The sequence below is a fragment of the Rutilus rutilus genome (assembly GCF_951802725.1).
Source record: "Rutilus rutilus genome assembly, chromosome: 7".
Lineage (NCBI taxonomy): Eukaryota > Metazoa > Chordata > Actinopteri > Cypriniformes > Leuciscidae > Rutilus > Rutilus rutilus.
This window is the reverse complement of record NC_140221.1, coordinates 18521705-18542982: the sequence shown is the minus strand read 5'-3', so window position 1 is coordinate 18542982 and position 21278 is coordinate 18521705. Positions and strand designations below refer to the sequence as shown.

The 21278-nt window shown below is 38.4% G+C and overlaps 3 protein-coding genes across 3 annotated transcripts; all 3 read right to left on the bottom strand.

Moving 5' to 3' along the window:
- Positions 1-355: 355 nt before the first annotated feature.
- Positions 356-8835, bottom strand: arrdc3a (arrestin domain containing 3a). The gene is made up of 8 exons (XM_084414894.1): positions 8367-8835; positions 5890-5971; positions 5643-5790; positions 5425-5527; positions 4570-4826; positions 3600-3762; positions 2920-3062; positions 356-2799 (listed from the first exon to the last, which is right to left on the bottom strand). Exons 1-8 carry the CDS (start codon positions 8644-8646, stop codon positions 2731-2733), a joined length of 1245 nt encoding a protein of 414 aa, XP_084271020.1. The 5' UTR covers positions 8647-8835; the 3' UTR covers positions 356-2730.
- A 1981-nt stretch (positions 8836-10816) lies between these two features.
- Positions 10817-15565, bottom strand: LOC311293749 (arrestin domain-containing protein 3-like; the record flags this gene model as incomplete). The annotated part of the gene is given in 7 exon segments (XM_084414241.1): positions 10817-11102; positions 11106-11122; positions 11125-11188; positions 11745-12001; positions 12120-12216; positions 15247-15274; positions 15558-15565. Coding segments are annotated over 7 exon segments (726 nt in total). The 3' UTR covers positions 10817-10847.
- Positions 15566-16308: 743 nt separating this feature from the next.
- LOC311293748 (uncharacterized protein) lies at positions 16309-19127 on the bottom strand (the record flags this gene model as incomplete). The annotated part of the gene is made up of 6 exons (XM_084414240.1): positions 16309-16823; positions 17010-17107; positions 17191-17250; positions 17351-17415; positions 17613-17666; positions 19017-19127. The coding sequence occupies 6 exons, from the start codon at positions 19125-19127 to the stop codon at positions 16792-16794; spliced, it is 420 nt and encodes a 139-aa protein (XP_084270366.1). The 3' UTR covers positions 16309-16791.
- Positions 19128-21278: the final 2151 nt, after the last annotated feature.

Here is a 21278-nt window from a genome sequence, read left to right as displayed (position 1 = left end):
ATGATCTACTTAAAGCAACAGCAATGCAAAGGAGTAAATGTGAAAAAAAGAAAAGGATTCTTATGAGCACTAAATTAGATTATCAATTATTATAAAATATTATAAATTAGTTTAAGTTAGGGTAAAGGGTAGAGTTAGAGAGTAGAGTTTGGTGTAGGCAACCAATGAAATCTTTAGAGTCGGTTGCAGGGTGGAGTTTCCGCTGAATTGGTTTTATTGGGGGGGGATGGGGGCACAACATGTCCATATTTCATACAAAAGGTCTTGCTGATGTTTTAAATTCTGGGCAGTAGCCTGTTTGCTTTTATGCACACATAGTAAATAGAATAAAAATAAAGCAGAAGTACAGCAGAAGTAATGATTTTCTTTTATTTAGTTTATTTATTTCCAAGGAAGAACTAAGACAAAAGTTAAAACCAATACAGACATACATTTCGATCATTATCAAATGTTCATAATGATCTCTGAAATGAAATCACATTGAAATAAGACAAAATATACCACTGAGTCAAAATAAACTCAAGAAATATTGCACTTAATTCTAAAACATAACATATTTCCATTAAAGGTGTTTCCTGACAGAGTCAAGAGTTTAGCTTTAACACTGGACTACACGGAAGGCCAAGCATTAGACTATAGTATTGACCAACCACAAAAAGAAGCTCTTTTCTTTTTGTGCTTAAGCTTATTCTTTCATTAGTAGCCAATTTTGGTTCAATTTTAAACTGTAAAACACAACAGAGAAGCAAATCATTTTTTTTCTCATAATCATCTCTTGAGTTTTTGGATGACCAATTTCTCTAAGGTGTGCTACAGCTATTGTTCCCATATTAATTGAGACGAGAGGATCTATATTAGTTAGTTTGTTTGAAAAACAAACACTGAATGCCCATAAGTATTCATCAAAACCCATAACTGAAAACCGAAACCCGTTCAAATCAAAAGTGGCATGATCCATGCTACTCGCTTTGAAGGACTTTTTGGTTTTCCCTTTTTGTCCTTTTAAACTAAACCCCAATCTGTTGGAATAAAAGGATAACAAATAGGATGTTAAGAATGTTAAGATCAGTACTTCATCAAGGCCACTATGTTAAGATCACTTTGCTTCAAAAACTGCTGAATCATAACCACCACCACATTAGAGATGAACCTATAACACACTGTGTGCACAAATAATGACTAATTCTATAAATCCAAACACTTCTTCAACTATTTACATAGCTAAATGGTTGAATGCCAACATTTCTCCAGACCTCAACCAGACATGAGCAGACTTGTGGTTTCAATTCAGTAAAAATGAAAAATAAAAAATTGCTTAATGAGGGCCAAGCATGATCAGAGCCTAAACTACTTTTGTAGTCGAATGAGTTTTAAAAACAAATGTACAACTCATTTCAACTGGATTCGGACGTCTCTGGATAAGATCCAGAGTCCTCGTTTTGCTTTACAACTTGGCTTTTTAAGCATTTGTGCCATCCTTTGGGTCATGCCTGGCTTCACTGGTCTGAAGAAACATTACGTCAAATGTAAGTCCGCCGGTGCAGCAGGACAAAAAGGGAATGTCATAAGTCTTTGAAAGCTGCCTTGCATCTTTGTGCATATCTCCTCTCTTTATTGAATCAGTTTTTCAATATTGAATCTGAATTTCCTTCTATAGTCTCCTTCCTTGAACTGAAACAGTGCAACTGAAACATAATATGCACTGTTATTGTTTTCATTTGGCAAGTGAGATGACCTGAGACTGAGTGCTTTTTTTCAGGCAGTGCGATCTCGAAGCTTGCACCGCTACACACTACGAACAGAAAGGCCACAAACTTTTCAGGCATCCTGCCCAGGCCCCACCCTGTTTTATCTCTCTGCTCCGATCACACACATGAACACCATGTCCTGGACTTTTGCTCCTCTACCAAACAACGTGCAACAAATTTAACACCAAGCAAACCACGTTTGGCTGAAAGGTTCTACATTTAGACCTGAAAATGAAGTCCATTTGAACAGGAAAAAACTAAACAAATGCCATTCTTGGGTTATGAGTTGGCAAGGCAACATTGCAAAAGCTTTCAGACAGCATGTTACCAAGAGCAGATTATCGACTGAGGAAACACAATCAATGAAAACTACAGACCTCAAAAGAGCTTGAACAAGATCAGTGCATTACGTCAGTCCATTCAATCTGTTATTCCTCAGAATCTGTTTTCTGTGTTCTTTGTAATTTGTGCGGCTCAAGCGAAACTGTTATAAGCCTGTAATCTCTTAATCCAAGAAAACTGAAATAAAACAATCAGTGATTTTAAAACTCAAATCGAGGAAAGCAAACGTGCAAACAGAAAGCAAAAACTGAGACAAGAGAATGACGAGTTTCTCTCAGCTGTACTGCGAATGGCTGCGGTCGTAGTGTTTTCTTGCCTTTCTCTTCAGATCTCGGACAAGGTCTGCATGTTCTTTTGTCAACTTTTACTGAAAAGCATGAGAAAAGTGACTACATTGACAAAGCTCTCCAGGCTTAGTCCGGTGGGGTGTGTCCCATCCACGGGTCGGGGGGGGTTACGGGGGCAATCTCTGGGTCGGGTAATTTGCCAGTGACTTCCTGCACCCTTACGAACGGATTTCTCCACAGAGGTTTGTTTTCTCTCGGTGGTGACAGCGAAGCAAACAATCGCTGTCATCTGGAGGTAAACAAAAGTGAAAGCTCCTAAAGCCCAACCACTTTGGACTCGTTCCATGCATTTCTCAACGTGATGGGCAGGTGTCGAGTCTCTGCTCCGCGGTCGATGTGGCTTGATCTGGATGTGGATCAATCTGATGGAGAGGGGAACAGAAAAACAGCTGCCGTGAGTCCAATGCATGTAAACATGGCTGAAGGCTGCCTCCTGATAAAAATATCAACATTTTACCCGTCAAAAAAACAAAAAAACTTACCTCAGAGTAGGGTGGAGGGGGTCGGAAGCGGAACTCCTGGATGTAGGCCAATAATGGCCCTTCAAAGTTCTCCCGTCCTGACGACACATCCAGACAGCCTTGCCTCTGTTCTTCTGTGACCACCTCTGCATAGGCTGGAGGAGCTGCGTACAGCAAAAACAAATGTTAATGCTGTAGCGATGCCAACCATGATATCTGTTTCTTCTCTACATACAATGTTCTGTCCACTTCCTCTTTTGGTGTCTTATTTTAAAGAACACTGTGCAACAAGTCAAGATTCAAATCACTTGACCTCCATATATACCAAATCTGGACTCTTATTATATTGAAAACATGCCTCAAAACAAGAGGTTTTAAAGGAATAGTTCACTTAAAAACGAAAATTCTGTCATCATTTACTATTGAAGAATTTCGGTACCCAAACAGTTGATGTACCCCATTGACTTTATTGTTTTTTTTTTGTTTTTTTTTCTATGGAAGTCAATGGGGTCCATCAACTGTTTGGTTACCGAAATTCTTCAAAATATCTTCCTTTGTGTTCAGCAGAAGAAAGAAATTCATACAGGTTTGAAACAACTTGAGGGTGAGTAAATGATGGCATAATTTTCATTTTTAAGTGAACTATTCCTTTAATTGACAACCTAGGGGATGAGCAGGCAGTATCGTGCAGAGTTCCTTACCTTCAGGCCTCTCAGGGAGGGCCATGCCTAACCAGCTCATGGTCATGCTGCACTGACTGCTCACAGAAGATGTACGGCTACCAAAAGGATGGAGGGGGATGGTGCCAATCACCAGGGGCAGGTTTAAATATAGGTTCATGGCTCCTGGGATATCTACATACACCTGCAGATAATAATATTGGGATTTTAGGTTAATCATTTCACAAATAGTGCACCTTGATTTGTAAATATGACTGGTAAAACCATCTGGTTGTCACTGTTTCCAGGTCCAAATGCTTCTCCGTATCCCAAAAGCAAACAAACGGTGCTAATATACACTCATGGTGTGCAGTACTATCAATGAAAAATATCATGATCCTAACCTTTATCCCCATACCAAAATTTCATTTTCGTAAATAAATGGCTAAACGGAATAGAGACTTGGACCCTGAAACAGTATTTGATTATTCATGATTTCAGTTGTGAGAAAACAAGGATCTATGAAAAAAAAAAAAAAAAAAAAACTACGTAGGGATGACCCAATCATTGTGCCAGAGTATTTTAGACACTTTAGATGCTTTTGCCAAAAGGCAAGAAACTAAATAAATTGTAGGAGGAAAATAATATAACAACGTTATTTATGTATTCATGATGGATTGAAATAGTAAACTCTAATATTCAGATACGAGCGATGACAGATTGGTTTGTGGGGTTAATAGTTCATTATCACTCAATGGCCTAAATTTCATCAGATATTTTTAGGCTGATCTTCTTATCAGTATGTGCTAGGAGAACTTGGCATAATCTCCTTATCGTTAATGGAGCTGCATGGGTGGAAAGCATAAGGGTGTTCAAGGAACTGATCCTTTAGCTGCTTGAAATTGACAAAGCTCTGAAATTACTGCATTATTTACATTTTTAAGCTATAGAAAATGGCGGCAATATGTAGAGATGATCGGTAATCCAAAAAAAAAAAAAAAAAAGCACTTACCATGAGTGAGTACTCCACTCTAATGATACTGCAGTCGAGGATGGAGGGTGATACAGGAGGGATTTTCAACATTTTTCCATTCCATGTCTCCGTCTTGCCTGAAGAAAGCGACTCCCCTCGGATGTTGGCCACCAATTGCTTGATCTCCTTCATCTTCCCTTTGGCAAAGAAGGTCTGCGTTTGGTAAATGGCAGCCTTTGGCACAACCATACGCGATGAACAGTTTTCAATTTCTGCAAAGATTTGAATGGACTCTCCTGTGTAAAGAAATGATGTATTGTTAATGGTTTCAAAAAGTATCAAGGGGTATCATGTAGGGCTGCAACAATGAATCGATCAAATCGATCAGATCACTTTGCACAAAAACATCCGCCAATCATGTCACTTTACAATAGTGAATAACGCATTTCTATGGACAAAACGCATCTGGAAAACAGTTCAGGATGGACATTAATCATTTTACGTCATGTGCTTTGACGGATGAGAGAAGAATAGCACAACAATTCAGACTAAAATATACATTATTCTAAATATTTGCTTTTACACATTAAATGCAATTTTGAAATTCAACATGAGACACAAGTAATTGTATTTTTGATGACAGTGACAGTAAAAAGGACATTTTTTATTTCTAATTGAATTTTAATTTTAATTATGTTTAACTGCACATAGCCTACATAGACACATTATAGTACAGTCACTATAGGCCTATTTGTTTCTATTGCCTTCAGATTGCACATTGTTTGGGGGACAACACTGGGCAGTATGTGGGGTATAACAATTTTGTAAATAAGGGATACAAATTAATTTTAATATAAATATATTAATATAAATATTAACTGTCAGAAGATTTACCTGGAGTATAACCCTTCCGTTCAATTTTGGCACTTAAGGAGATTGGACCTGAGGTGCAAAACCAGCAGCATAGCGTCTTTTCTTTAGTTCCTGCCTGAGGAGACTGTGCAAAGTAGAATACCCAAACTTTAGAATGCAAGAACCATGAATGGTTATTCTTCAACTTTGCATTGATGAATCAGGACGAATACAGGGATGCGAATGATGCGAACACTCACCAGCAGGAGAGGAGTGTTGATGTCGATGTGTTCAAAGACAGTGAACTCTTTCTTGGTCTTCATGGGCAGAAGCCAAGGCCTGTGCAGCTCAGCCTTTACCCAGTACCGCACACTGCCATGCTTCCCTTCGAACGAGGTAGCCAGAGGTCTGCATGTGCATGACACAAAGAAAATACAAATAAGAATTATAACATACAGTACAGATGAACAATTATTAGCTTTGGTGGCACATCTGACCAAAACTCACGTTTGTGGAAGCTCAAAGCTGAATGCATACTCATGTCTTCCTGAATGAATAGTGGTAAGTCCCTCCTCAGAGTTATCATCATCTGAAACAGAAGAGAACAATATTCCAAATATACCTTACCTGCCAAAGCATTGATCATCTTCTTGTTTGTTACATGTTCTAATTTATTAAAACACGTAAGGCATGATACTTCTGCTAAATGCTTAAATGTAAACATAAGCACACTTTGATAAAACAAGTAGTATGATTCTCATAAACCCCAGCAAATCATATGCATCACAAAATAGCCTATATTTTACCCATGAATCATAAGCGTTTAAATCACATGTATAATCATTGCAGCACTTGAGACACATGTGTATTAAGTTTCAGTGTTTATTCTGAATGGGATACATACTCGTAATATCTACTGCAGTTCACATGAAACATAAGGTAAATGTGAAACAAAATTCCAATGTTAAATAATGTTTGTGTAACGCAAAAAAGCACCGCGGCTTTCGTTTTGCCAGCTCAGCAGTCAGCACTCCATTCAGCTTAGCGGAGCCATGGTAAACAAGCACAGAGCTGTCAATCAAAGGCAGACTCCAGCAAGAGAAGACCGGACTAAACCGGAGCCAACTGCTTCCCTGTGCCGGAGCGCTCATTACGTATTTAGTGTGCGGCGGCGCGCGCGCGCGTAAATCTACTCGTGTGCTGCGGCGTGGACTTCACGAGCGTTCTCCCATTCAGCAAAACACGTGAGAGAATTATGACCAATAAATAAATGAATAAAATAAAATAAAACACCAGCAATCAGAAACGACAAAAAACCGACCAGTTTCCATTATAAATTGATCTTTATTGTAACCATTTACTCATACAGAAACAGCAAAGTGACAATTAGACACATTATTTAGATTAGACCTTTACAGGGGAAAGAATTTCTTTCAAATTACAATACGCATGCAACTAACAGTCATTACATGCACTACTTGATTCGTATACAACGAATAAGTTTCAAAATTCAAACGTTGACTGGCTCCTTTTGTACCAGAAGCCAGCTCAGGCTAACCAAAACTTCACAACAAAAAAAAAATAGCGACTGAGTATGGGAAAAGTTATTATACAATTTGGGTGTATTCTTGAAGTCACATTTCTCCCTGGGTAAAGCAACGTTTCACACTTGTAATTTTGTAACCCTGTGTTTTGAAGTCCTGCTCAGTCAGTATAATGGAACAATGCAGCGGTAGAACGTTACATCAAGTTGTTTGGTAACAGACAACCAATGAACTGCCTATGTGCTTCCCTCATTAAATATTCATGAGCTCTGTACAGTTGCCGAAACTGTGGAACGCGCGGAGAGAAAATTGAAAATGTCGAACAGAACTGGTTAAAAAGAGACGGTGGTTTTTGCTTTTCAGCAAACGTTTTATGTGGCTTAAACAGCCAGTGCGGACACACTTCTACCGAAAGACTTGCAGTTATCAAAACAGGTCGAGAGCTGTATTAGTACAATAAAAGTTTTCGACCTCATAAATATGCAAATGAGGGTTTATAAATGTACAGTGTGAAACCAGTTGATAGGAATACGATTACTCAATTTTTGTAAGACCCTGGCCAATTTCAAATGTGAAAAGTCCAATATGCAAGAACATTATGCAGCGAGGTTGTCAGTCAGCAATGACGTTTTATGGACCACTGAATGCATTTAAATGTAATAGCCACTGTATGTGCAAGGTTGCATACTACAGCCACTGGTGCAAAGTTGCTGTTTTTCTCACTTTCCGCAAAAGCATGATGTCACAGAAGACACGTTGGCGCCTCCACCAATCAGAGACAAGAACGGCCAGACACTGCATCAAAACAGGATTGAACCGCTTCTAACAATGGGTGGAAACTTAAGACATTATGCCGAAAGATATGTCATTACTGTGATATTATATGAAATTTATGCACGTAGCTTTTTCCAAAAGAAATGTATAGCGGTGGAGCACCGAAGACGAATCTCGTTTTTATAAGGCTGTAGCATGAGATGAGCAAACTGTGTGGCCACTATTCATTCATTCATTCAAGCTGTCACTGACACCTGAAAGAATGTTGAAGTGTAGTCCAGAATCAAATAAATAAATGTGCTGAATATCACGCATTTATGCGGTCTAAACGGAATAGTGAAAATTAAGCATCCATGTGTATTGCCAAATCTTTTTTTTTAATGACTGATCATGAGTCTGCCATGTAATGTTCCATGTATATGGTGTATTTTTCGTTAATAAGCCAATCGAATCCAACAAATGAATACATCAAAACAATCGATAGAGAAAATAAATGCATATGCATGAATACGTCTACAGGTACACCGGTCAACAAGTACTGTGCAGCATCCAAAGTATGTCATGTCATCCTGGACCACTGAGCATCCATCCCACCAGTAACGTTACATTCAACTGCTCTTTTCGGAACAAATCTACACTGAGAGCATGTTTGATCTGTATTCTTACCTCTTTCGTGGCCAATAAGGATGTCTCTATGATTCAGATATTCCACTTCTTCTGTATAATTTTGAGTGTAGGCAGTGTTGGATCCAGCATTTCGTGATTCTGTCCAACGAACTTTTGCAAATCCTTTTGCATGTATTTTAAGTGACTTCACACGAATCTCCCCTGTGACTTCAATAATAACTCTTCCTGAGACGGAGTCCCCACTTGAGAAAACAGGGACATTGCTGTCATTTAGACAGTCGTAGCTTACAACGAAGCTCTTTACCTTTCCTAGCACCATGGTGGCAAGAAAATAAAATGTACAAAGTTTTGTAGACAAAAACAAATGACACGGCCAAAGTCTATGAAAATAATCTCTTATGAAAAAAAGCGAGAGTTGACACTGGATAGTGTCATTGAGCTGCGAGAGCTGAATAACAGCAAAAGATGCTGTTATCGCGTCTCGGTGAAGGCTTGATGGTCTGCAATGAAAGACAGCGAGATTTCGCCACCGGCTCACTTTAAGCGCTGCTCTTGTGAAAAACAAGTTAGTGCGCATGCGCATAACTCTCTTATCCGTCCCCCTTCTTCCGCTTTTTGTGCAGTTCTTTGACCGGGGACTCAGGAGACAAATAACAGCGAACAGCTGAGCAATGTATTAAAAGAATACGTGGAAGTCTAAACATTTTTCACACGTTTAGGTAGAGCTCCACATAAATATTTGAACAGTTTGGTTATAGAGTAATATGTTATAAGTGAATTTGGGCTCTGTTTACGCAAGGGGAATGCACAACAGGAACGTAAAACACCTTAAACAATTTGTTATTTTCCAACATATGATGACTTAAATAATGCAATGTTTTTATTCAAAATATTGCTTTTATTTAAAAATGCAGAAAAAAAAATCAGATATCGATAAAGAGATTTACCTGGAGGTCAGTGGCATTTTCATGGCATGCTGCCGTGTTACATTTAGATAAAGATGAATTGATGCCAATTGGTACCAGCTTTAAACCACAAAATATGTCAAATGAACCGAGTTTGCCTTTTCGATATTTATTTCCAGATACTGGGCCAACTTACACAGGAATATCCTTCTCCCACATTTTTATTTCATATTTCTATATTCTTAGTTTCACATTTAAAATATTAATGCAATACAACTGTTATTCCTGTTTTAAAGCATGTGTGTTTTGTGTGTAACCCACGGTGAGCTTCGGTTTCCTTTGTAAAGATGGCATAAGGAGAAGAAGCAGAAAGAATACTGAGATCATATTATAGATGAGGTTGATTTTCATAATTTCACTAGCAGATTTAGACCTACAGGACATGTTGGTTCAAGTTGAGAAAACTAATGCTCCACCCTGCGGCTGCAGATATTCTTGCGTTCTTCTGCGTCTTGCTTTAGTCGCTTGTGTGTGAACGAATTACGATGGATTCTGCTGCCCTCTAATGGTTTATTGGACAACTGTAATTCGAAACCAATTGAAGTTATAAACAATATAGCCTAATTATAGTTTTCCTGGTTGGAGCTGAACTATATATGTTCAAATTAACTTATTTTTCAAAGCAGATGTTTTTGTTTCAGTGTGACTTACAATGACAAGTAGGCTGCAGGTCCTTGAGAAAAGTAAGTTGCTAAAATGTTAACATTTACACTTTAGCAACTAATGTTAATGTTCATGTTAGAGTAATGTGTCTTTAGACTCTGAAAATGTTTACCTGGTGAGTGCACATGGCTGAACAACACAACACAATTTGCAAAAATGAACTGTAATAAACTAGAAGAAATTGTTGAAATGCTCAGTAGAGAAAAGTAAACAAGGGTTGGGCTGTTGACATTACTTTGTGTGCAAGTGCAGATGGGGTGGGGATGTACAATATGTTCATTTGAATTTACCAATGCCTGGTGAAATAGATGCATGATCACAACTAAAATGTAAGACATTTTGGGTTTATCTGTTTAGCTTCTGCCTTTTTTGACGAAGAACAGTCCAATTTCTTTGATATGTTTGTGCTAAGATGCTTGAAAGTTCCAAGCGCCAAGTTTTACTTATTTAGACTTTATATGTGAGACTAATCTTAAATAGGAAGTTAGAGTATGGTGGATATTTGATGCCTAAATATCTGTGTGTGTGTTGAGAGTCAAATTATAATAATTCCAATAACAAACTACAGTAACAGTAGATAACAACTATCAAACACAAACAATACCAGACAATGAACTGAGGAAACTGATGGCTTAAATACAGATACAGTAATCAACGGAAAACAAAACTAATGTTCTAAAAAGAACACAGTATCAATACAGCATAGTGCTATCAGATTTAGCTAAATAAGTTTTAGTTTGAGTGGTCAGGGATAAAGTTTTTTAGCATCTACATCTAGAGCTACATTCCCTGTAAAATGAAAAGTCCTTGTTTATTAATCACAATAGATTAGATTAACCATGAAGTTCTAATTGACAGAAGTGGTAGTCAGAAGTTTTTCTGGTGAAGAAGACTAAGGCACATTAGGAGAGGATTCTTTAGTGCTTTGATTTGGATCATAAACTGGTGCAGATTGAGTCGGATAGAAAACAGGCAGCATGGCATTTGGATTTGGGTAAAGCCCTGTAGCAGCTCCTGGATAGGGCAGCGCTGAAGGGTCATTCAGATTGGGGTAAAGTTCTGCATATGGAGGAGGTTGTCCACCAGGATAGGGCACAAGGTTAGGCTGAGGCGGCGGATATGGCTGGAATCCCCCAGGTGGGCCTTGTCAGGGAGGACATTGTTGGTCAGCTGCAGAATAACCACAGGGAATTTGACTTCTGGATCTGAAGCAAAAGACACATCCAGAGAGACCTGAAAGACAATTGTGTACAGAAATCAAGTGAACTGGAAGAGAGAGAAAACAGATCAAATTATTTATTTTTGCTTTACTCTTTTATAGGAAGTCATCTTTTGCACTCAATGTAGACTTTTACTATATGATGTAACAAACATTTGAGAAATTTGTGAACATTAGTTCTGTCAAAATGGAAAATTCTGTCATAATTTACTCACCCTGGTGTTGTTTCAAAATGTTCTTTCTTCAAATACAAAAGAATAATTGAATGATTAATTCAATCCAAAACAACATGAATGGACGCATGCTGACTTGTATGGACAAAATAACACTGGGACATTTTTCAAAATACTTTTTGTCTTCCGCATAAGAAAGAAAGAAAGAAAGAAAGAAAGAAAGAAAGAAAGAAAGAAAGAAAGAAAGAAAGAAAGAAAGAAAGAAAGAAAGAAAGCCATAAAAGTTTAGAATGACATGAGGGTGAGTAAATGATGACAGAATTTTCTTTTTTTTTTTTTTTTTTTTTTTGATTAACTATCCCTTTAAAAATGGCAACTAAGGAAGACGAAATAGCACCTTGAGTTGGTACTGCACATTTATAATTCTGCAGTTTTCAGTCGTGACAGTCAGGTCACGTGGAACCTTCAGGTTTACTATAAATTTTTGCTTTTCTCCAGATGGTATGCAATCTTTAGTCTCGTGAACTATGTATCTTAATTTTCTTTTAGTTGTTCTGCCAGCAAGGAACATCTGTTGCTGGATGAGGCTATACTTTAACTTGCCGTCACGAGATGAAGAGTTGTCAATATCAACAAAAACTGTGATTGTTTCACCTGCAGAAATAATGAGGAATTAGAGAAAACAGGCTATCAGTAATAAAAAAACAGACAAACTGAAATTGGCATAGACTCTTCAGTTTATGCAGCTTTGACTGAGAGCTACAGAGGTCACCTTGCATATAGCCAGTTTTGTCTGTTGTTGCAGTCAATGACATTTTCCCTGAGCTGAATAGTTTCATCTTCTTGTCTTGTGTGCCAGATTGTGGTTGCTGTATGAAAAAAAAAAATATATATATATATATATATATATATAGATGAAGACCTCCGATGCAAAAGCCTCTAAAAGCGACATCTGTCAAAAATGAGATAATAATATTGAGTGAATGCTCTCCACACATAGTATACGTTCATCAAATACTTTCACTTCAAACTCACTAAATCCCAGCCTCAGCCCATTCAGAAATGTTGGTACTTAGGTAGTATACATAGGAGCCTGATAAAAATGTTAATATTAAAGAAAACCATTAGACGGACTTAGAGGCTTTTGCATTTAGAGGAAATGTAATTCTAGTTCCCTTTCAAGGAAACTTGCAGTGCGTCGATTGGCGCTGTGGGAATGCTCTGCGTGATTACGTCTTGAAGCACATGTGTAATCGGCCCAATGGTGTGGTGGAACGTCAGAGACGTGTGACATCACGAACCAAGAAACTATAAAGCCTGCCCAAACCAAGCAGTGCTAGCTTCTTGATAGTCTGAAGTAAGTCTCTGACAGGCATGTAGGAGGTATGACAAGGTGACGCAGTGTCTCATTCCCTCTTCAGGGAGCCGAGGTTACAGTCGTAACTGAGGCGTTCCTTTTCAAGGGAACTCGCGCTGCATCGACTGACGCTAGGGAATGTCTATACTAACGAGAAGTGACTGTCCTGTTTGAAATTGTGAAGAGCAGCACTAGGACGAGAGCACCTGGGACCCTGGTTTAGAGTCCAGGTTCTAAGAATAGAACCTCACAAATGTGTACGGTGAGGACCAGCCTGCCTCATTGCAAACATCTTGGAGAGCAACCCCCTTTTTGTGCGAACGTCCTGCTGGCCAGTTAATGCTTTTCCTGGCGACAGCCTGCGTCACAACCTCAACTAACTCCTCATAAGCATGAGACTGAGGTGGCGAGTCTCGTGCCTCGACACTAACAACATCTAATTCTTCAGAAGAACTAGATAGCTGCAGTGTCTGTGCTTCAACCAGGGCAGAAAAAAACACAGCGTGTGCTTCCAAACCCTGAGAAAAGGCACTAGATCTATCAGGTGAGGACAGAGATAAGGCTGGGCCTGTCTCTAACCCCTCTGATAGATCCATTTGTGAACCCCATGACTGCGAGCCTGAGCACCCTCGTCAAAGAGTGTCAGGCGGGATCGGCGTGTTCGCATATTAAGCACCTCACAGCAGTGATGGAGTACTCGAGTCCTGGACTCGGACTCGAGTCCGACTCGAGTCCCTGTTCTCTGGACTCGAGTCCGACTCGAGACTCTATTCTCAGGACTCGTGACTTGACTTGGACTCGCGGACTGATGACTCGTACTTGGACTCGGACTCGAGGATATAAAATCGGACTTGAGATTTGAATCAAATCAAATGAATGACGCTGGATGAAGTTTCTGACTAAATAGGTTTTAAAATTTGATATAAGATGTTACACTTTTCCTGTTTTGGGCTCCAAGACCGGACGGGATCTCTTTTTTTCCTGCATATAAGAACGAGCAGAGAGAACCAGCCGCGCGCGCGCGCTCTCACCGTCTTCAAACAACACAAGCTACCTCCTCTAATATTAATCAAAATCAATTGACACGATAGTAAAAGGTCGGAAGACCGAAGTTTCACGTAGATCATTCAGAGATTTTTTCTCCTGAATTACCGCTAGGTGTGAATTGTGCTGAAACAATTAAAAAAAAAAAGTTTGCCTTATCTTCTCTGAAAAGCGTTCCGCACATTCAGCTGACATTAGCCACAATTTCAATAAACGAAAAGACCTATCTAGTGATGAAATGTTTTCTGTGTTGACACAAATCTTGTCCTGTCCTAAACTGCCGAGATAATCACACAATGCGTGCCGTAGGCTACACGTCCATTAATGACACGTCCGATTCGCGAACTAATGACTCCTTTGAACGATTCACTTTAATGAATGGTTAAAACAACTGTCCATCTGTCCAACAACGAACTCACGAGACGTCTGAATCGGTGTATAACAAATCGGTAACACTTTACAATAATGTTCCATTTATTAAACTCTAGTTAACTACATTAGTTAACATTTAGGCTACTATTAATAAACTGCACTTCTACAGCATTGTTAATGTAAATTTTAACATTTAGCCTACTAATAGCCTACATTATTGAAATCAAAAGTTTTTATTTATATTTATTTATATTGTATTTATTTATTTATTATTTATAATTGTCAACACAGTGGTGTCATTTTTGTTTAATGTAGACCCTCTTTTATAATTATATCAGCTCTTTAAAGGTGCCAGAGTAGAGAAATGTAGGCAGTCTTGAAATATAACAAAGACTCAACCTTGATGACTCGACTCGGACTCGAACACTGGGGACTCGAGACTCGACTCGGACTCGAACTCAGGTAATGGTGACTCGACTCGGACTCGACTCGGTCTCTTCTTTGGTGACTCGGACTTGGACTCGGACTCGAACACGGGGACTCGAGACTCGACTCGGACTCGACAGTTGGTGACTCGACTACAACACTGCCTCACAGTGCTCATAGCCAGCGAGCAGGTTGAGCGCTGACCGTGCATGCTCCTCACCCAAACAAACAACACAAAGGTTGTGTGTGTCCCCACCCGTAAGATAACGCGGGCAGGGGGGCACACACACTCTAAAATGCTGCTTACTCGCCATATTGTACTTTTTTTTTGATAGACAGACAACATCAAATAAGACAAATGGTTTCACAGAGAGATATTGAAGACACAGAAGTTAGTGCTGCTTGATTTGGGAAGGCTTTATAGTTTCCTGGTTCGTGATGTCACCCGCCTCTGATGTTCCGCCACACCATTGGACTGATTACACATGTGCTTCAAGACGTAATCACGCAGAGCATTCCCACAGCGTCAATTGACGCAGCGCAAGTTCCCTTGAAAGGGAACTAGAATTACATTTCCTCTAAAAGCAAATCATTTAAATCACATTACTTGAGTTTTGATAACAGTATAAGCAGTTACATAATCTCTCTATTTATCAATGGATGAGCGCCAAAGAGTCAAACATGGTATTATAATTCATACCAGTAAATGATCATTGGTCCCTTCATTCCTGGGCAAAAAGGTTAATAATAATAATTCGTTACATTTATATAGCGCTTTTTCTGAGACCTCAAAGCGCTTTACATAGATGGGGGAATCTCCTCAACCACCACCAATGTGCAGCATCCACTTGGATGATGCGACGGCAGCCATATTGCGCCAGAACGCCCACCACACACCAGCTTACTGGTGGAGAGGAGACAGTGATGAAGCCAATCAGGGGTTAACTCCCCACATGTAGTAGATGTTGGCTTCCAAGACCTCTTCAGCTTTACCATCAATATGTACCTAACCCAACCATAATATCCTTTAAAAGATGTAGGCATATTTCTGAAATTAAGGTAAAATAAAAAGCTTTAGTTTCTCACAAATAACGGACAAATATTATATACACTGTTAGACTTTTCAAGGGTTTTTTACAGTAACTTACTGGCAACACTGTTGCCAGTAAGTTACTGTAATTAAGAGTTACAGTACCAAACCATATTTCAGTTTTGTGTAATACAGTGCATTACTGTAAAAACGAAGCTAATCAGTACAGTGCATTACTGTAAAAACGAAGCTAATCAGTACAGTGCATTACTGTAAAAACGAAGCTAATCAGTACACTACTGTAATTATTTTTATTTGTACTAAATATAAATTAGATTTGATAATTTTGATATATGATTAATTTTATTTTTATCCTACATAAGTACTACTTTCATACAAACCAATTAGACAAAATTATTACAAAATAAAATTTTTTTATTTAAAACATTTCATATACATCACAAAATAAACATGCCAATGCTGGAAATGATGTGTGAAATTTACACATTAATGGGTGAGTTTAGAGACAACATTTTTTGTGTTAATTTTAACTCATTCATTGTGTTAATGATTTTAACAAAGTAAATATGTCAGAGAGGTTAACACAAAGATGTGTAAACGTGTTAAATTAACACATTATGTGCTGTCCTTCACTGCAAACATTTTTGAAAACATACATAAAACCATAAACAAAACATTAGCATTTGACTAAATGAATGTAGAGTCATTGGTTGTTTAGCTTATACAGGTATTATAATGAAATATCAACCATTACATTCATAAAACTGCAGAATATAAATACATTTTTAAGCATTCAAAAAGGAAATGTCCAAAACAGGACAAAACACAGTTCTTTTCACAATACAAGACACATAACCCCACCTTAAAAATAATTTCACTTATTTCCAAAAATGTGTTGGATTCATGTACACTGGTGGCCAAAAGAAGTATTTAAGTGTCGTAATGTTTTTGAAAGAAGTCTCTTTGATGCTCAAGAAACATTTATTATTATCAATGTCTGACTGTCTACTCCATCTTTTCTACAGCATAGGAGTAAAAGTCATCATCAAAATAATCTTTAAAAAGCCAACAGAATGTTTTTGTCCACCTTTGTGAATAAATGAACTTCTCCAAAGATTGGTTCCTGTTCAGAACTTGATTGACAACATCAGAGTGTTCCCTGGTCTGCATGCGTGCCCACAAACACAAATGTACTCAGTCCTTCAGAGGAGATCCCAGTTCCAACACTATGAGAGTGAGAGAGTGAGAGAGAGAAAATATTAGTGTCACATTATTTTTAACCTCCTTTTTTGTTAATTTTTATTATAATTTTCACAAAAACTTAAGAATATATATTTGTAAACAGCTTTTGTCAATAAATAGCATACAAAAGAACTAAATAAAATTATGCTAGATTAAATTTTAATACTTACAAATCCTAAATTCTGTCCAAAAATGCTGAGATCCATAGAAAGAACGACTGAAATCGATGATTTTAGCCCATTTCAGCTTGTCTGCAGTGAAGGAGTACCTGTTTGAGACAAATACACAGTAAGATACATGCAAGAAATCACTGTGTGATGATCGTTCTCCTTCCTACAGTAGTTAACCCACCTGTGCGCTGATATTAGGACCTTCCTAGTCAGGTGGGACTGCAATGGTAGAGTCTTCTGGCTAATAAAATATCAAAATAATGCAAAAACATAAACTTAAGTTGTTTAGAATGCTAGATTTGGTATGAATGAATTAGTGAGAGTTTTACTGCAGTGCTTACCTGGATACATTTAATCTGGTGAGACTGAACAAAGACAATGGTCCATCTTCTGATTGGTTCATTTGCTGTGTAATAAAGTTAGACATAAGGCAAAGGTCACTTATTTGATATAAAGGTAGACAATTTTATAGAGATTTTATAAGATATTGTAAGCTACCTAGTCTGCACCAGTGGCTCAAAAGCTATTCTCACATAGCGTATTGCTAATCATTTCAGCAAACTTATCTCAAAATATATCACAAATGGGCTGGCCTAACGTTACCTCTGGAATCTTGCTAGAAGTCACTGGCGTGAATTGGCGCTTTGTTGCAGTTGCCTTTAAACACAAAAATGGAAGTAAATATTAAATTCCATTAAAAAATATATATAATATGGTATAGTTTGCAACCTAATGCTAAAACTATAAAGGTTCTCATTAGTAGGCCAACATTAGGCTAAACAGAATTTCACATTAGTTTATTCCTATGGTTTATTCACATTTATTGTTAATGTAAACGCGTTGCTCGTTGTCATATTTTAACTCGACAATTCAATAATCTAACAAAGTGTGTAAAATGAAACGTTAGCTCAGTTTACCATGGTAAAGTTCGTTACCGCCATGTTGACGACGAGTAACAGGTAACGTTAAAACATAGGTTAAACTGGGCACAATACTGTCAACACACGCAGAAGTTTATTTTATTTTTTTTACCTTGCATGCTGATGTCTCTCTCGGTGAAGTGAATTCCGTCTCTTCCTCGGGCCAGACACGAACGTCGCGATCCAACAAAAGACAGACCCCATTACCTACACTGGATGCTCTGACGCGACACGACAAATCCCAGACAGTCAGTGTAGTGCATAGATAGACTGTAAAAAATAGGTGTAGTGATGCGCCGCGGCAGTTATATTTCTGACGTAGTCCGATACGAGTCCAAGCGCTCACGCTATTTCTGACAAGGGATAAACAGGTTTGCATTTAAAGGTCCGGTCGCTTCAAGTGTCCAATATAGACAGCCTCTGGCTATTATAGCGTTGTAGACACGCGGTGTAAGGCAAAAATTAGGAAATAAAAAGCACGATGGAATGGTGCCAGCCAGAGAGGCAGTTACGTCAAATACAGTAGTATACAGCAAATTTAAAAAATACAGTAAGTCTCTGTATGTGGTGTTAGACGTCACAGAAAATTCCCATGATGCAATGGGAATCACAGTTATTTACTGTAAAGAGAAATAGCAGTATAATACTGGGGGATTTAAAGTAAATAACTGTAGAAATTACAGAAAAGTCTAACAGTGTAGTGCATAACATGGTAATGTGTGCGAAGTTGCTGGATATTGGAAGGACCTGGAACACACTGTCGTATACGCCGATCCAGAGCATCCCAAAAATGCTCAATGGGTGACATGTCCGATGAGTATGCTGGCCATGCAAGAACTGGAATGTTTTCAGCTTCCAGGAATTGTGTACAGATCCTTGCAACATGGGGCCGTGCATTATCATGCTGCAACTTGAGGTGATGGTCGTGAATGAATGGCACAACAATGGGCCTCAGGATCTCGTCACAGTATCTCTGTGCATTCAAAATGCCATCAATAAAATGCACCTGTGTTCGTTGTCCATAACATAACCCCACCGCCACCATGGGCCACTCGATCCACAACGTTGACATTAGCAAACCGCTCACCCACACGATGCCATACACGATGTCTGCCATCTGCCCTGTACAGTGAAACCCGGGATTCATCTGTGAAGAGAACACCTCTCCAAAGTGCCAGACGCCATCGAATGTGAGCATTTGCTACTCAAATCGGTTACGACGACGAACTGCAGTCAGGTCGAGACCCCGATGAGGACGACGAGCATGCGAGCTTCCCTGAGACGGTTTCTGACAGTTTGTGCAGAAATTCTTTGGTTATGCAAACCGATTGTTGCAGCAGCTGTCCGGGTGGCTGGTCTCAGATGATCTTGGAGGTGAAGATGCTGGATGTGGAGGTCCTGAGCTGGTGTGGTTACACATGGTCTGCGGTTGTGAGGCCGGTTGGATGTACTGCCAAATTCGCTGAAACGCCTTTGGAGACGGCTTATGGTAGAGAAATGAACATCCAATTCAAAGGCAACAGCTCTGGTGGACATTCCTGCAGTCAGCATGCCAATTGCACGCTCACTCAAAACTTGCGACATCTGTGGCATTGTGCTGTGTGATAAAACTGCACATTGTGGCCTTTTATTGTGGCAAGCCTAAGGCACACCTGTGCAATAATCATGCTTTCTAATCAGCATCTTGATATACCACACCTGTGAGGTGGATGGATTATCTCGGCAAAAGAGAAGTGCTCACTAACACAGATTTAGACATATTTGTGAACAATATTTGAGAGAAATAGGCCTTTTGTGTACATAGAAAAAGTCTTAGATAAGTAAATAATAGGATTTTATTGAAGCCAATATTGTCTATTACTATGCCGTCAATATGACTAGCATCTTCTTTTTCAGAGGATGATGATTTGACAGTCAGTTTTGCTTTTACTATGGAATGTATTCTGTACATTGTGTTAATGTTAACAACTAACATTGTTAGTCTGCACATTGCTGTGAATCACACCTGCCGAATATTGTTATTATTTCACTGTGCACATATTTGAAGATTGTATTGCATCACTCACTGTTGAGGCAGCTGAAGTCTGAATGGAAAAATATGACTAACTGGTCTAATCACTGGTCCATCTGAGAAACATAAGGCATAATATGAGTTAAAAGAGAGTTGAGATATTGTGACTTTTTCAACAAGCTTTTTAGTCTACTGTCACTATATACTCTTTTCTGTTGTTATGTAACTTATAATTTTTTTTTGTATGTTGTTGTGCTCATGAAAAGAATTGTGTTGTGGACTACTATTTTGATAAGGAAGCGTGTACTGTTGAACTGTTGTGTTCTGACATAATGTGTGATGCTTCATGTGTGACAAATCAGCATATACAAATTATTTCAGAATGCTTTATCACTTTATTACATTTTTTAATTTATTAAAAGAGAAAAACAAAAGTAATAATATTTCACAATATTATTGTTTTTACTGTACTTTTGATGAAATAAATGCCTTGGTAAGCATAAGAGACTTCTTTCAAAAATATTTAAAATTGCAATGTTTCCAAACTTTTGACAGATACAGCCTATACTTTTTTATAGTCATTTATGCATAATTATTTTATATTGTGTAAGTTCACCTTTCTTTGAGCTCTCTTGAATTAAGTATTGCTTTAGTTTGAAGTATCTGTCATGGTCACGGTAGGTTGTTTCGTCAAAACCTGTTTTTTCAGTCCAGCGTACGTCCGCATCTCCCGTGAGCTTCACAAAAAAACTGTCCACGTTTATTTCTTTGGTCACTTCCAAAACAACTTTCCCCTCCACAATGTCCCCACTAGTAAACTTATTGCTTTCATTAATCTTGTTGCAATGAAGACTGAGCACTTTGATGGATCCTGAAATTTTTTGTTTCTGTGAACGTAGGCCTACACTACATTCAAAGCCAGCAACACAGCCGGCTTGCTCTTCCCGTTCTCGTATAGGTGAAGCCAAAGTGACAAAGTTCATGCTTTGAAAAAAAAACATTTGTTTTGAGGGCGAGGCACTTCCTATACCTGGTCAGCACAGATCTTTCAGTTCAGAGTTCACTTATAGAAGGAGACCCGAGCGAACGGGGAACTTGATTGTTTACCACAACAGAAGATGAATCTTGTTTTTAATAAATGTTATTTCCATAGAGGTAAAGGACGCAATAGGAAAAAATGAAAGGAATGGATAATGAAACTGCAAAGATTTAAAATAATAATAATTAATGATTTAATTTAATGCTATTGAGAAACAGTCAAACAAATTGGGGTTTTGACTTGAGGAGCCGACAAGACTTATTTCCCTCTAACCAACCTTCACAAAAGAAAATACAATT